Source organism: Cylas formicarius, unplaced genomic scaffold, assembly GCF_029955315.1.
Source record: "Cylas formicarius isolate icCylForm1 unplaced genomic scaffold, icCylForm1.1 PGA_scaffold_5__7_contigs__length_24384050, whole genome shotgun sequence".
Classification (NCBI taxonomy): domain Eukaryota; kingdom Metazoa; phylum Arthropoda; class Insecta; order Coleoptera; family Brentidae; genus Cylas; species Cylas formicarius.
The window spans coordinates 3,147,663-3,160,541 of record NW_026844341.1 but is presented as its reverse complement, the minus strand read 5'-3'; the positions used below and the strand labels follow the sequence as shown (position 1 = coordinate 3,160,541).

Here is a 12,879-nt window from a genome sequence, read left to right as displayed (position 1 = left end):
AACAAAATTAAATAGTTAATGCAAATAGAATATGTATAATGCATATTATATGTATTGCAAAAGTTGAACAAAATAAATAATTCTCAAAAATGTTAAAAAAAAATTAGACGAACTCCTCTACTCATATTAATTCTTACGTTTTTCCATACATAATCTGCAAATTATCTGTTATACACTATGGTCAGTGCATGGAAATTGACTTGACTTGCGATGTTTCTTTCTATTGCAGAAATAACATGGTCCAGAAACAGGTCGTGCAGGTTCTACGGAATGGATTTCATGGTGCTTTTCCAATTCTGAAACCATTTCTAGCACATATGATTTTACACTGTTGGAAATTCTTGTTTCTATTTTAAATCTTCTTATGACATTTGCCCTAATCAATGAGTCTCCTAAGTTCAAAAGAAATTTTCTTCTGCTGTCTTTACTTTTTGATTTTTCGTCTGGAAATTTTGCGCTCCATTAAATAAATGCATTTAGAGCCGCGACGTCTAATAGCTGTCCAAAGATTGCCATCGGGAATCTATTGCTAATTTGACAAGCTGAATATTCTTTTACCATTTTGTCGGTAGTGTCTGCAGTACCTTTTGTTTTATTATAATGAAGTATTATGTCATGCTTGTATTTCATATTTTCTCCCGCAACAGATTCATCTTGATGCTCCGTAGACAACAAGAGGACAACATTGAGAAAAAAATGGTTTTTTGAGGATATGGCAAGAGTTCTTCGTAAATAAAATATTTATTTTTTCGTTCTCGTTCTCTAATAGCTGCTAGGGACAAACTTGAAAATAAATTATCTGTGGTTATGCCATATCCGGTTCCTAGATCTTCGACAAGATCTAAGACGACTCTTTCGCCTTGATTCTTTTTTGCTGTATTATTAATTTTTCCCAAGTATGGTTGCATATTTATAGCGTACGAATTTTCATTATCTTCTGCCGCCCAAATTTTCAGACCATGTGTGTCTGGTTTACTTTTCATATAAACTCTAAATGAACAACGACCTCTAAATCCAACTAGTTGCTGATCTACTGTAATATGGCTTCCGGGATTATAACACTTTTTGAAATTGTCCACAAACATGTTGAAAACTTCCCTTACCGGGGCAAGCTTATCAGTTTTCTTACCGGCTTCCCTTGTTTTGGGATCGTCAAAACCAAAAAAACTCGTCAACAATTGAAAAGGTGAGCGAGACATAGTTGCAGGAATAACTGGTCTATTGTAATCTCTCTTGGTACACCACAACATTACTATCGGTTCTTTTGAAGTTTGAAGGGCACGTAAGATCAAAATGAGGCCAATGTATGCCTTTAGCAGCATCTGTTGGTTTCCATATGCGTTGTAGAGATTGTGTTTGATTTGGGTGTTTTTCATTCCAAAGTTTGAAAGTCTCAAAAATTGTATAGGGATAGGTATTCTTAGTGAAAAATACCATATATAATTCAATAATTTTACCTGTTCTGCCTTATCATTAGTATGCCCGACATTTATTTCTATAATTTCGTCTGACAGAAACAGTCTAAATGAATCAAGTTTTGAAGCAATATTGATACTGTGTTGATTTAGTCCTGGCTTTTTCCTAATATTTGCAACTGTTCGTCGTTTTTGTCTTAAGTGGCATTTTATACCATTTTGTGTTATCTTTGGTTCAATAAAATAATCTACCTTCTTCTAAGATTTCTTCACTATCGTCAGTCTCTATTATACTGCTCACAGCATCACTGTCATTTTCTTCTTCTATAATCATATCTTCAGACACTATCATTTCCGCAACATCATCACTATCTTCTTCACTATCACAGAGTTCTATGTCAGCATCATCGATATCGTCATTCAGTAATTGTTCTAACTCTAAATCGGTTAATTTATTTGGATTGCGAATATTTATTTTATCAGACATTGGGTAACATTTCACGCTAGCGTTATGATTTCAAAAATTAAAAATGTCTGACACCAGCTGATATTTACTGTATTGCGCATGACCGTGACTAATCAAAATGAGTATCTTGGCATACCATACGGGGTACCCCACATTAAAAATATTTTTTTTTGTTGACTTTTTTGATGCACGTCATAACTAAAATATACAGAAAATAAATCTGTGAATACTAAATGACGATAAATAAAATTGAGGAACCCTTGTGTAAAGTTTTTAAAAAGATATTAGGAAAATTGAGTTATTGGGGTACATTTGTACCCCACACGGTACGATGAAGGTTAATGTTTAATGTGATTAGGTGGTCTAAGAATCGCACGATAACCGCCCTGGATTGGTCGCCTCAGTTTCCCGAACTGCTCCTCGCCGCTTATAAGGAGAATGTCGAGTCACCGAACGATCCCGACGGGGTGGTGTTGGTATGGAACACGAAATTTAAGAAAACCACCCCGGAGTATATTTTTCATTGTCAGAGTGCCGTACTGTCAACGTGCTTTGCCAGGTATATAGTCTGTAGGCTAATGTACACTAGTAGAGAAACAAAGGGACATTCAACCAACAACCTCATTTTTGTCATCTCGGTGTATAGGTGCCCCCACCCCCCTTTCTGACTGCCGTGGCCTCGCGGGGTGGGGGGCACTTATACACGCAGCCGAGAAGATGACAAAAGTGAGGTTATGTTGGTTGAATGTCCCTTTGTTTCTCTACTTACACTACGGGACACTCGAGTAATTTTTAACAAATGTTTCGCAAATTTTAACTACATGGCTTCTAAAAAAACCTTTCTCTATTTTTACTCCTAAGTAATTGAAACTCGTGGTCTGCTGTTTCATTACATATTCCAACTCTATATACAGGGTGTTTTCGAATTTGATGTCAATACAGGGTGATAAAGCTTACAAAAATGAAATATGTTTTTAAAATTTATTTATTATTTATCATTATTTAGTGTACCACATTTTTTTAAAAATAGACCAGTTGCGAGCGTACAGAATTTCACCTGTCTATTTTGGCAAACATTGATGATACGCCAATGATTTATCTCAAACTAAAAATTATTTTTACAATTTCCAATCATTTCTAAAGAAATTTAATTGCAGATGTACGGCTTTTGCTTAAAAAAATAAAAACCTTCTCTGCATGCTCATAACAATGTCGTTAATATGACAGCATGCAGAGGAATTAGTTTTAATTTTTAAGTGAAAACTGTGCGTGCGTGCGACATTGACATGAACAAATAAGATTTTAATAATTAGTTTGCACTGGTTAAATCGAGAACTTTTTTTGTGAAAAACAAAATATCTAGTTTTTAGTTACTAACAATTGTCCTTCAGAAAAAAAAATCAGAAGACTGTTCTTTTTTAGTTTTACAGTTTGAAATAACATACCATCCTAACAAGATAAATAAACGATTGTTATTTAAATTTATTTTATTTTTTTAAGTTTACGTAGTTTGTATTCATAATTCGATTTTTTTAAGTGTTTTTATAAAACAGATAGCCAATTACTTAAGTAAGAAATAATAATGATAATAATTCTCTGCATGCTGTCATATTAATGATATTGTTATGAAAACGCAGTTTTTATTTTTTTAAGTGAAAACCGTAATCGGATTGAAAAAATCAAGAAATTAAATTCCTTTAGAAATGATTGGAGATTGTAAGAGTAATTTTTATTTTAAGAGAAATCAGTGGCGTACCATCAATGTCTGCCAAAATAGACAGGTGAATAGGTACCCCCGCCACTGGCGTATTTAAAAAAAAATTGTGGTGGTACAGTAAATAATGTCTCTTTATACATAATACATGTGTGGCAAGTTTCATTAAAATATCTAATGTGGTATTATAGATATTAAAAAAATATATTTTATTTTTGAAAACTTTAGAGCCCTTTATCTCAAAAGTTAAGATGTTTACGGCATATGTTCATATGAAGATTTCTTTCTATAATGGACTCAAAAATCTCTGCCCTTAATTATTGAGTGTTCATTTCTTATCACCATTACTTTTGTCTTAGTTATATTTAATTTCTTTCCAAAGTCTACTTGAGCATTGTTCCAGGTCGCCATGCAATTCTGTAAATCTACTTCTTTTCCGGCTATTGTTACCATATCACAATAAACACTCCTTCGGATACTTTTACATTTCTCATGTATCTATAAGGGACATTATATTTCCTTATGGTTGCTCTACTTTTCTTTATTATTTCATCAATATGGGCTGCAAAGAGCAAAGGGATTAGTCCTCCCCCTTCTCTTAATCCTGCTTTGGTTGTGAATGGCTCTGGAATTTTATTTTGGTATATTGATATTAATATTGTATATATTCTTCAAGACCTTATCATTTTGTTTTTCCGTTCTGATGTTCAGATTTGTTTTCCATGTTTCTTTTTTCTTTTTAATTTGTTCTTCAATCTCTTCCAACCACCAGGCTGTTTGTTTTATATTGTTGTTTTTTAAACTACTTAAAATTATTACTTTGGTATTGTCTAATAGTGTGTTTTTCAAGTAATGCCATAAAGTTTCGATGCTTGCGTTTTCTATTTCTTCTCTTTTGTTTTCATTTTTTTTTCATTTATTGCTATTTTATATCTTTCTGTGATTTCTTTGTCTCCTAATTTGTACTTATGGTTCTTTCTGGATGTGTTGTCGATATTATTAATTGTATCATTCATGTTTGAGACCACCACATAGTGATCGCTCCCAATTTCTGGTCCTCTTGTAATTTTTTGTATTAAGTATATCATTTCCGTTAGTTTTCTCCATCTCTACTTCTCTAGTAAATTTGGGTACCTCTTTGTGTTGAAGGAAGCTATTAGTCACAATCACATCGTTCATTATACAATAGTCCAACAGGCGGAACTAGTAAAATCAACAACAAAAAAGATATGAAACTATGGAACGGTTACTAAGTGTGGGGGAGGAGGGGTTTCTAGAGACTTCCTAGGCATTTTATAAAAATTCGGCCAAACTCTAGCCTACAATGTATTTTTCGTTATGACTACACCAATTCAGCCAAATTTGAAAAATGTCCGCAAAACATGAATATAATGAATATAACAAGTAAACACAATAACTCTTTTTGATATGAAAACATAAATTAGGTTTTTTTTACATACCGGATACCTTTGCTGAAATGTAATAACCAATGGAATCGAATTATAAAGTTTCTACTACTCTTGATATCTGAGTGTATAATTCTTTGTTGCTTAACTATTTATATTTTTCGGATTTTGTTTTAGGATAGCTAAAAATTCGTCGTACCCTTGCGCGTTGTCGGCTTTTCATAAAATGCCTAGGAAATTTTTAACATTTATATTGGAATGTTTCAAATATCCAAATATATCGAATCAATAATGGTCATAGTTACAAATAACCTGTAACATGATTGCAGTGAAATGTCAGTTCCTATCGGTTAACAAATGTTTGCAATGGCGTAGGTTCCACCCAAACCTGATATTAGGAGGAACGTATTCTGGCCAAATCGTGTTGTGGGATAACAGGGTACAGAAGAGGACGCCAATTCAACGCACCCCTTTATCAGCTAGTGTTCATACGGTAAACTCGATTTGGATGTTATCGATCATTTTTATTTCGAATTTGCTTTCCAGCATCCCGTGTATTGTATGAGCGTCGTAGGTACACAGAATGCACATAACCTGATCAGTATTTCGTCGGACGGGCGCATGTGCTCGTGGTCGCTGGACATGCTCAGTCAACCGCAGGAGATCTTGGATCTGCATCGGATGCAAAGCAAACCGGTCGCCGTGACGTGTCTCGATTTTCCCAGTTCCGACGTCAACAATTTCGTCGTTGGCTCCGAGGAAGGTTTGTTAAATTTATCGCCATGTTTATTTAGAAACTTTTTGATGGGTCATTAAAAACGTCAGTTATTAAAGTACATTCAAAGCTATTACCTATCAGTTTGATGCGATCATAACAATAATTTTTAATAACATAATGAAATTTATATTTATTTATTTATGTTGTGAGTGACGTAACTAATTGGAGGTAATATTTTTCTTGGAGTTCCCAGAATCGCTATTCGGATATCCCTTGAACAGAGTTATAGGTAAATTAGACATCACAAACGCATAATCATTTAATATAAAATACATATCATTATTAAATAATCGTATATAACACTTTGCAATTGACCAGCCCTAACACTAATTATGGCTAAATGTGTAGTTTTACAAGTTTGATGGCCTAGCAGCAGTAGATGGAAATTTAAGTTGGGTTGTGGCTCTATAATATCTCCATACCTAAGTGAGGCACATACCAACTAACAAAATACTCTGTATTTTTTGTTGGTGTGATTCTATTATGTGATTGAAGTGATTTAGGACCTAAAAGGCACAAAATTGAAATGCTACAATTAGAAGTACTAACAATTTTTAGAGTTTATAACTTATGCCGCAGTTTTCTATGCATATGTGAGGTTTGACTACTTCTTTAGCCGCTAGTCTATAATCAAATTAAACTGGAATGTTTAATCTACGAAGAAGGCTGACAAATATGGAGGAAGCTCGAGTACAAGAAATTAACCTCTTATGAAATGCCATTGAAATAAGCAAAAAATCCAGGAGGAAAGAAATAAAATGTTGCACTTATTGGGTGAATTACAAAAAAAAACAGCAAAAATTGAAAAACATATTTTTAGTTGTTATGAAAGCATATTTGCTATTTGGTTCCTCCTCATTTCCACCCTCACCCGTAATATCTACTTCTAGGTGTGCTAGCTCCTCTTCTAGCACCTCTTTTAAATATATCAAATGTCTCGCTGCCCCAAAACGTGCTAGACCTGGAAAATATTCTAAGAATAAATTCCCTTCATAACTCCTTAAAGTCTTCGTAATACTTCCAATTTTTTGGTATTGGACGTCTATCACCTTCATTATCCTCAAATATTCGAATTGGTTCTGCTAATTCTAAAGCTATGTGACCAAATTATCCTCCGTCATTTCGTTTTGAATTAAAATATCCATAACGTCACGTTCTACTAATTTCTGATGTACTAGGTACTAGAGAACAAAGACTTTATCCATACTTGTTACTTTCGAAAATCGATGAAATCGAAGTATCTACGCTCGTATGAAAATTTTATATCTCGGTAACGGTAGGACCTATGGCATGCCGTTGGTACAGAAATGATCACCGTCTTTTCGTCCGTTCTCCGTTCTCGTCTTTTGATTTTTCCTGAATTACTTTGGAACCGTTGGAGCTTTTTAACCCTCCACGAGGCACATAACACATTTTCGACTGTTTTTTGGACATTAGTATGAAACACAATAAGCGCCCAAAATTTGAAGCAATCGACTTCATATATGGCACATATATGCATCTTCGCCCCGTGACGGAACCTGTTGAAAATCGGGGGGCTGGGGGGGTCGGGAAATATTCAAAAAAATAAAAATCGCGCGTGCAAGGGTCTATAAAAAACATCACTTTTCAAAAACCGTTTACGAGACCAAAAAAATTCTTTAACCAAAAGACGCAGAAGATGCGGCTATGATTCAGATCTCACTTTCCTTTATATTGCGATAAAGCCCGCATAGACAGCAAAAACTTTTGTATTTAAGCTTGCGTGCGAAATGAGAAATATGTTAAGTGTCCTAAATTTGCAGATATCAACTTCAAATTTAGCAGAGAAGTAAAAATCCGTGTCCACATTTAAACGGTAGAAATTGGGTGCAACCAAATTTTACCAAGTGTTTTTGAATAATGTTTGATTTTTTTTTTTTGGTAATTTTAGCTTCCAGAAAAATATTTTTTCCTCCATAATCGTTCACCCGGTCGGCAAAATTCTTTAACCGGCAGACGCGGAATAACATTTATTTCAGGCATTTTTTCGATTATATGCAGGGTTTCAAATTATAGGCAAAAATCTAAAAGACCTAGAAAATTGCACTTTTACAGAGTAAATTATTAGCCGCAAATAAAAAATCGTAAAAAATATGGCTAATGGGTTCAAACAGTGTCACAGGCCGTATCAAGAGCTGCAATTTTTGTATTTACATACGCTGCTCGGGATATTTCAAAAACTTCATATTGACATCGCCATTTTGGGGGCTGTCAAGACCCGATGACGTCATTGATTATTACGGCGCATGGATTCAGAAAAAACTTATTTTCCCGAAAACCATTTAGTATTTTAAAAAAATTCTTGGACCAGGCAACGTGGAAGATCCAGGGCTATAACCTCTACTTCGAACATTGTTTGAATCATATACAGGGTGTGTCGTTTATGGGCAAAAAATCTAAAAGGTCCTAAAAATTTCCGTTTTTGTGCAAATTTTAATTTAATTTTTAATTTTAATATTTACCGATGTTTGCTGTAACTTTGAAGTTCGACGAGATGTGAAGGATATTTTATACAGGGTGCCTGCGCAATTAAATTACATCTATTATGCGAAAGTTCCATAGTGGTCCGCAGGAGCACGATAGTAAAACAATGTGTTCCTTTAGGACACTAAACCGCGAAACTCTTTCCTTTTGTAATAAAAGTATGCTTCGCGCGAGGTGCTACGAACTTGCCCCGCCCATCGACGATTTTTCGAAAGCAATCTTGTTAAATCAGCAGCACTACACACAAACTCTAAGTAAGATACACTTTCGAAAAAATATAAATCTCAAAATTAACAACACCCAAACAAAAATAAGACACCATAACCTTTACATACACGTTCCCAATCGTTACTGCTACGTATCGGGAGTGTTTTGCTACGTCCGCTAAATGCGACACGGAGTTCTGTCACAAGTCTGCACGCACCTTTACAAACCATATCGCTATTTTTAAAAAATAATTATTTGTCATGTCGTGGGTAATGCTTAATGAAATATTAGCAAGCATTTGAATCCATAAAAAATGTCATCTACCCTGAACATTTCAATGAAAACGTTTCCCTTTCAGGGGCAGCGTACGCCGCGTGCCGTCACGGGACCAAGGCTGGGATAACGGAAACGTACGACGGTCACCAGGGTCCAATCACCGGCATCAGTACGAACGCGGTCGAGGGTGGTATCGACTTTTCCCACCTGTTTTTAACCTCGTCCGTCGATTGGACGATCAAGCTGTGGAGCCTGAAGGACTCGAAGCCGATCTACTCGTTCGACGACAATGGCGACTACGCGCTGGACGTGAAGTGGTCGCCGGTTCATCCCGCGTTATTCGCCGCGGTCGACTGTTGTGGACGGCTGGACCTGTGGAACCTGAATCAGGACACGGAGGTGCCCTCGGCGAGCGTGTCCGTCGAGGGCTCGCCGGCCCTCAACAAGGTCTCTTGGACGCCGTCCGGTTTGCACGTCACCGTTGGCGACAACACCGGCAGGATCCACGTTTACGACGTGGCTGAGGTAACTTTGCCATTTTTAACCGCCCAAAGTTATACGTAGCGTCCAGAAAAAAAGAAACTCTTCAGTAACACCAAACGGCAACCAATCCATCGGGGGCGGGGACAAATTCGGATTCTACGCCACAAAGTCCAAAGTTTTTTTTTTCGGATTCTCGATAGATGGCGCAATACAATTTCCAATCTGACTTTATTATTGTGGTAAATATTTTTTTTCGTTTTAACCTATTTAATATTCTCAATCGAGCGCAAAGTGTTATTTTCAAACATCGACTTCATTAAACAGCGTAAACGCTGATGGCATTTCGACGTCATTTCTGTTGGTCACGTAGAAAAATTATCTTCTTTGGACACCCAGTTTTAAATAATTCGATATTTTAGAGGAGGGCGTGGAAAACATACATCAAACGAAGATATCATAGTATTAAAGTCAGATTCATAACATTTACCCGTCTACAGGACAAATAGGATAAATTCCTCACCACCGATGGGCTGTGATGAAGTGGCTCATCTTTGGCATTGCTGAATAATTTATTCCATATTTATCTGGCCTTTTTTTATCAATTGTGTAGTTCTCGAGATACTAACCGTTTCCGTACACACCATGTGTATTATGCACAGGGTATCCCATTTTGGACGCTTTACGGGATATATATTTGCTCATCTGAAAATAAATCTTGTTAGACACAAATCCTTTATTCAACTATGTTTTGAAGGAGAATAGGGAGCAAAGAGAAACCAATGTATTAAGTTACACAGAAGCAAACACATAGAACAAGCAGTAGGCGTACCAAAATCGACTGCCCAAAGAATTAAAAAAAAATACAAATACCATCCATACAAGTTTAAGAGTGTCGGACGCAGTTTTACCACTGGTATTTGCAACAAATACGAATCAGCGATTCTCTTGGGAGACTTGTAATATATGCCGACGAATGTTACTCTTCAAGTTCTGAAATTTTTAATCGCCATAACACGAGGAACTGGTCCACAGAAAACTACCATTTAATTTTTGAAAGGCCCAACAAAAACGGCTTGGGGTTCTGGTATCGTGATTTATTTTTTTGGCAACGAATTTATGAAGGAGGTCTTATAGCACGTAGGTTACCCAGACATTCTTAAGGAGGTCATTTCAGAAGACATTCCCTTAGTCCCTTAGTATAATATAATGATATATACCTTCAGCAAGATGGTGCCCCAAGTCATAACTCTGGACTTTTGAGACCACTTTTAGATGACAACTTCCTTCAAAAATGGATAGGTATCAATGAACCTGTAACATGGCCTCCGCAATCTCCGGATCTTTCAAATTTATTTTTATGGGGATATATGCAAACTAAAGTATAAAACAAAAAAGTATAAAACACGATACAAGCAGAATTTCGAAGGGCAATTTAACTTTAGAAACTCTACAAAGGAGACCAATAATTCTTTTAAATGACATTAAAAAAATAAGAAAAATATGCGATTTTTGCGTTCGACAAAATGGTCTCCAATTTGAAAAACAGTTTTAGGTATATAATGTTATTTCGTATTATTTAATGTAATAATGAAATATAATAAATTGAAAATTATGACAAATTCATAACTTATAAAACACATCTAAATAATAGAATTTTAAATTATTGAGTTTGTTGTATGTTACTTGGATATTGTTCTTAATAGATTAAGTATGACCTACTGCTACAAATAAAGTAAAAGGTGAAAAAATTACATTTTGAGCTTAATTTTCATAACAAATTTACGGTAATATATATTTCTGAAAAGCTTAAATGATTTCCAATTAACGTAAAAAATAATATACAGGGTGTTCAGTCTAAAATATAACTCTTCAATAACTTAAAAGACAACGGAGAAAGGAGGGTGATCCCAAAGGCGATAGTTTTAGATTTTGCCCTGTATCTCAAAAACCAAGAGGGCCATGATAATTTTGTTGACGGCATCTTTAATTTCACAAAAAAGTAGCAGCACAGTGTCGCTTAAATCGTAACTTTCTGAGATACCCCATAAAAGTGTCCAAAATGGAATACCCGGTACATTGAGGCAATTATTATTATTAAACATTATAGTAAAGTCTATTTCAAATAGGTGTGGAGATATAAAATCTCATTAACCCTTTATTAAGGAACGGGTCTCGTCAATATGATTATTCTTATTGGTTTATAATTCGTTTTAATCTGATAAATGTGAAAGACTCAATATTAGCTGTAATTAATATAACAAACTCCTAAATAACCAAATTTAAACAACCAAATGATGGTTTTGTGCAGCATGAATTATTTCAAATATAATTTAAATTTACTAGGTGATTAACTAAAAATCTTTTTTGAATATCAAATAAAAAATTGCACATCGTAGGGTAGTCCCTAATGAATGCGCGAAAAAGCAATCCTAGTATAAACGCGTCGCGTTAGTCGCTCATTGGTGAGATGCAATGTGTAAAAATGAAGTTCTCGAAATTGTTAGCTCTCTATAACTCATGATATGTCAACATGAAAACTTGGATTCACTGATTTTTTTGAGATCCATTACTAAAGTGTTTAGGTTTTGGATGTGACTTAAGCCACTTTTTTTTATCTATTCCAAGTTGTCCCACTCAAATTTGAGGATTTGTTTTTTTTTTGTCACTAAAGTATAATTCCGTCATAAAGGAATATATCAAATAAAGTAATAAGTGGTCAAATAAGAGCCAAAAAGAAAAAGACGGAATTTCTCATTTTTTGCTCGCCATCACGAGAACAAAAGGAATTTAGGTTTTCTAATTTTAAATTATAAAAACTGCGATGATTTCTATAAAGAATTGTTATTGATCTTTCAGTTTTATGTCTGGATTAATAAATTTTGCCATAAAGATTTACATATTCAGTTCCTATTCAAACGGGTTTTTATTAAAGCTTTACTTTATTTCTATTAGGGTTTTGCACATCCTAGACACGACGAATGGAACAAATTCCTCTACACCACCCAGGAATTGCGCAACAACCAAGTGGACGAGGATCTAGAAAAATTGAATTATTCAATATCTAGTTTAAATTCGACATTTTAGGGTTCTAGAAGACATTAACTAGCATGATGTGTCATAACCTCAATTCTCCCCTCTCGACGAGAAGCTATTATCGCGCCGCTAGGTTAGGCTTAATAAATGTCCAGGGTGAATATTTAGAAAACCGGGCCGGGGTGGCTTTCGACGTTTGGAAACCACCCTTTCCCATTTGTACTCACGACATAAGGCTGTTAAACGCGGGAGGAAATATTTTCGACTACTTTTGCTGTTGTGTATATTAAATAGATAATGAAAATATAAAGTAAAAATAAATAAAGGGTCATGTGTACCACGCTTTATCATAGAAAGCACTGATAAAAATTCCAACAGGCAACTGAAAACAAATATTGATATCCTTTATTTCCCATTTGGTCGGCAGTTACTCTTCTAAGGTCTACTTAATTTTTCTTGTTGATCCTGTGCATGTACATAGCTAATTTATTTTTTGTATTAACAAATGATTTACCGATTTTTTTATACTTATTGTTTTATATAATGCTGTGCCTCCGTGTACATATTACTAAAGTATTTGAAAATAAATCGGCATT

The 12,879-nt window shown here is 34.9% G+C and overlaps 1 protein-coding gene across 22 annotated transcripts in view; it reads left to right on the top strand.

The window, feature by feature from the left end:
• LOC132702482 (cytoplasmic dynein 1 intermediate chain-like) overlaps positions 1 to 12,879 on the top strand; it is a 28,542-nt gene extending 15,663 nt beyond the window's left edge. For all 22 annotated transcript variants that reach the window (XM_060671139.1, XM_060671138.1, XM_060671136.1 and 19 more), the window contains 5 exons: positions 2,240 to 2,440; positions 5,377 to 5,494; positions 5,548 to 5,764; positions 8,850 to 9,292; positions 12,203 to 12,879. In XM_060671139.1, the coding sequence (XP_060527122.1) occupies positions 2,240 to 2,440; positions 5,377 to 5,494; positions 5,548 to 5,764; positions 8,850 to 9,292; positions 12,203 to 12,334 (1,111 nt within the window). In that variant the 3' untranslated portion in view covers positions 12,335 to 12,879. The remainder of the gene's footprint in view (positions 1 to 2,239; positions 2,441 to 5,376; positions 5,495 to 5,547; positions 5,765 to 8,849; positions 9,293 to 12,202) is intronic.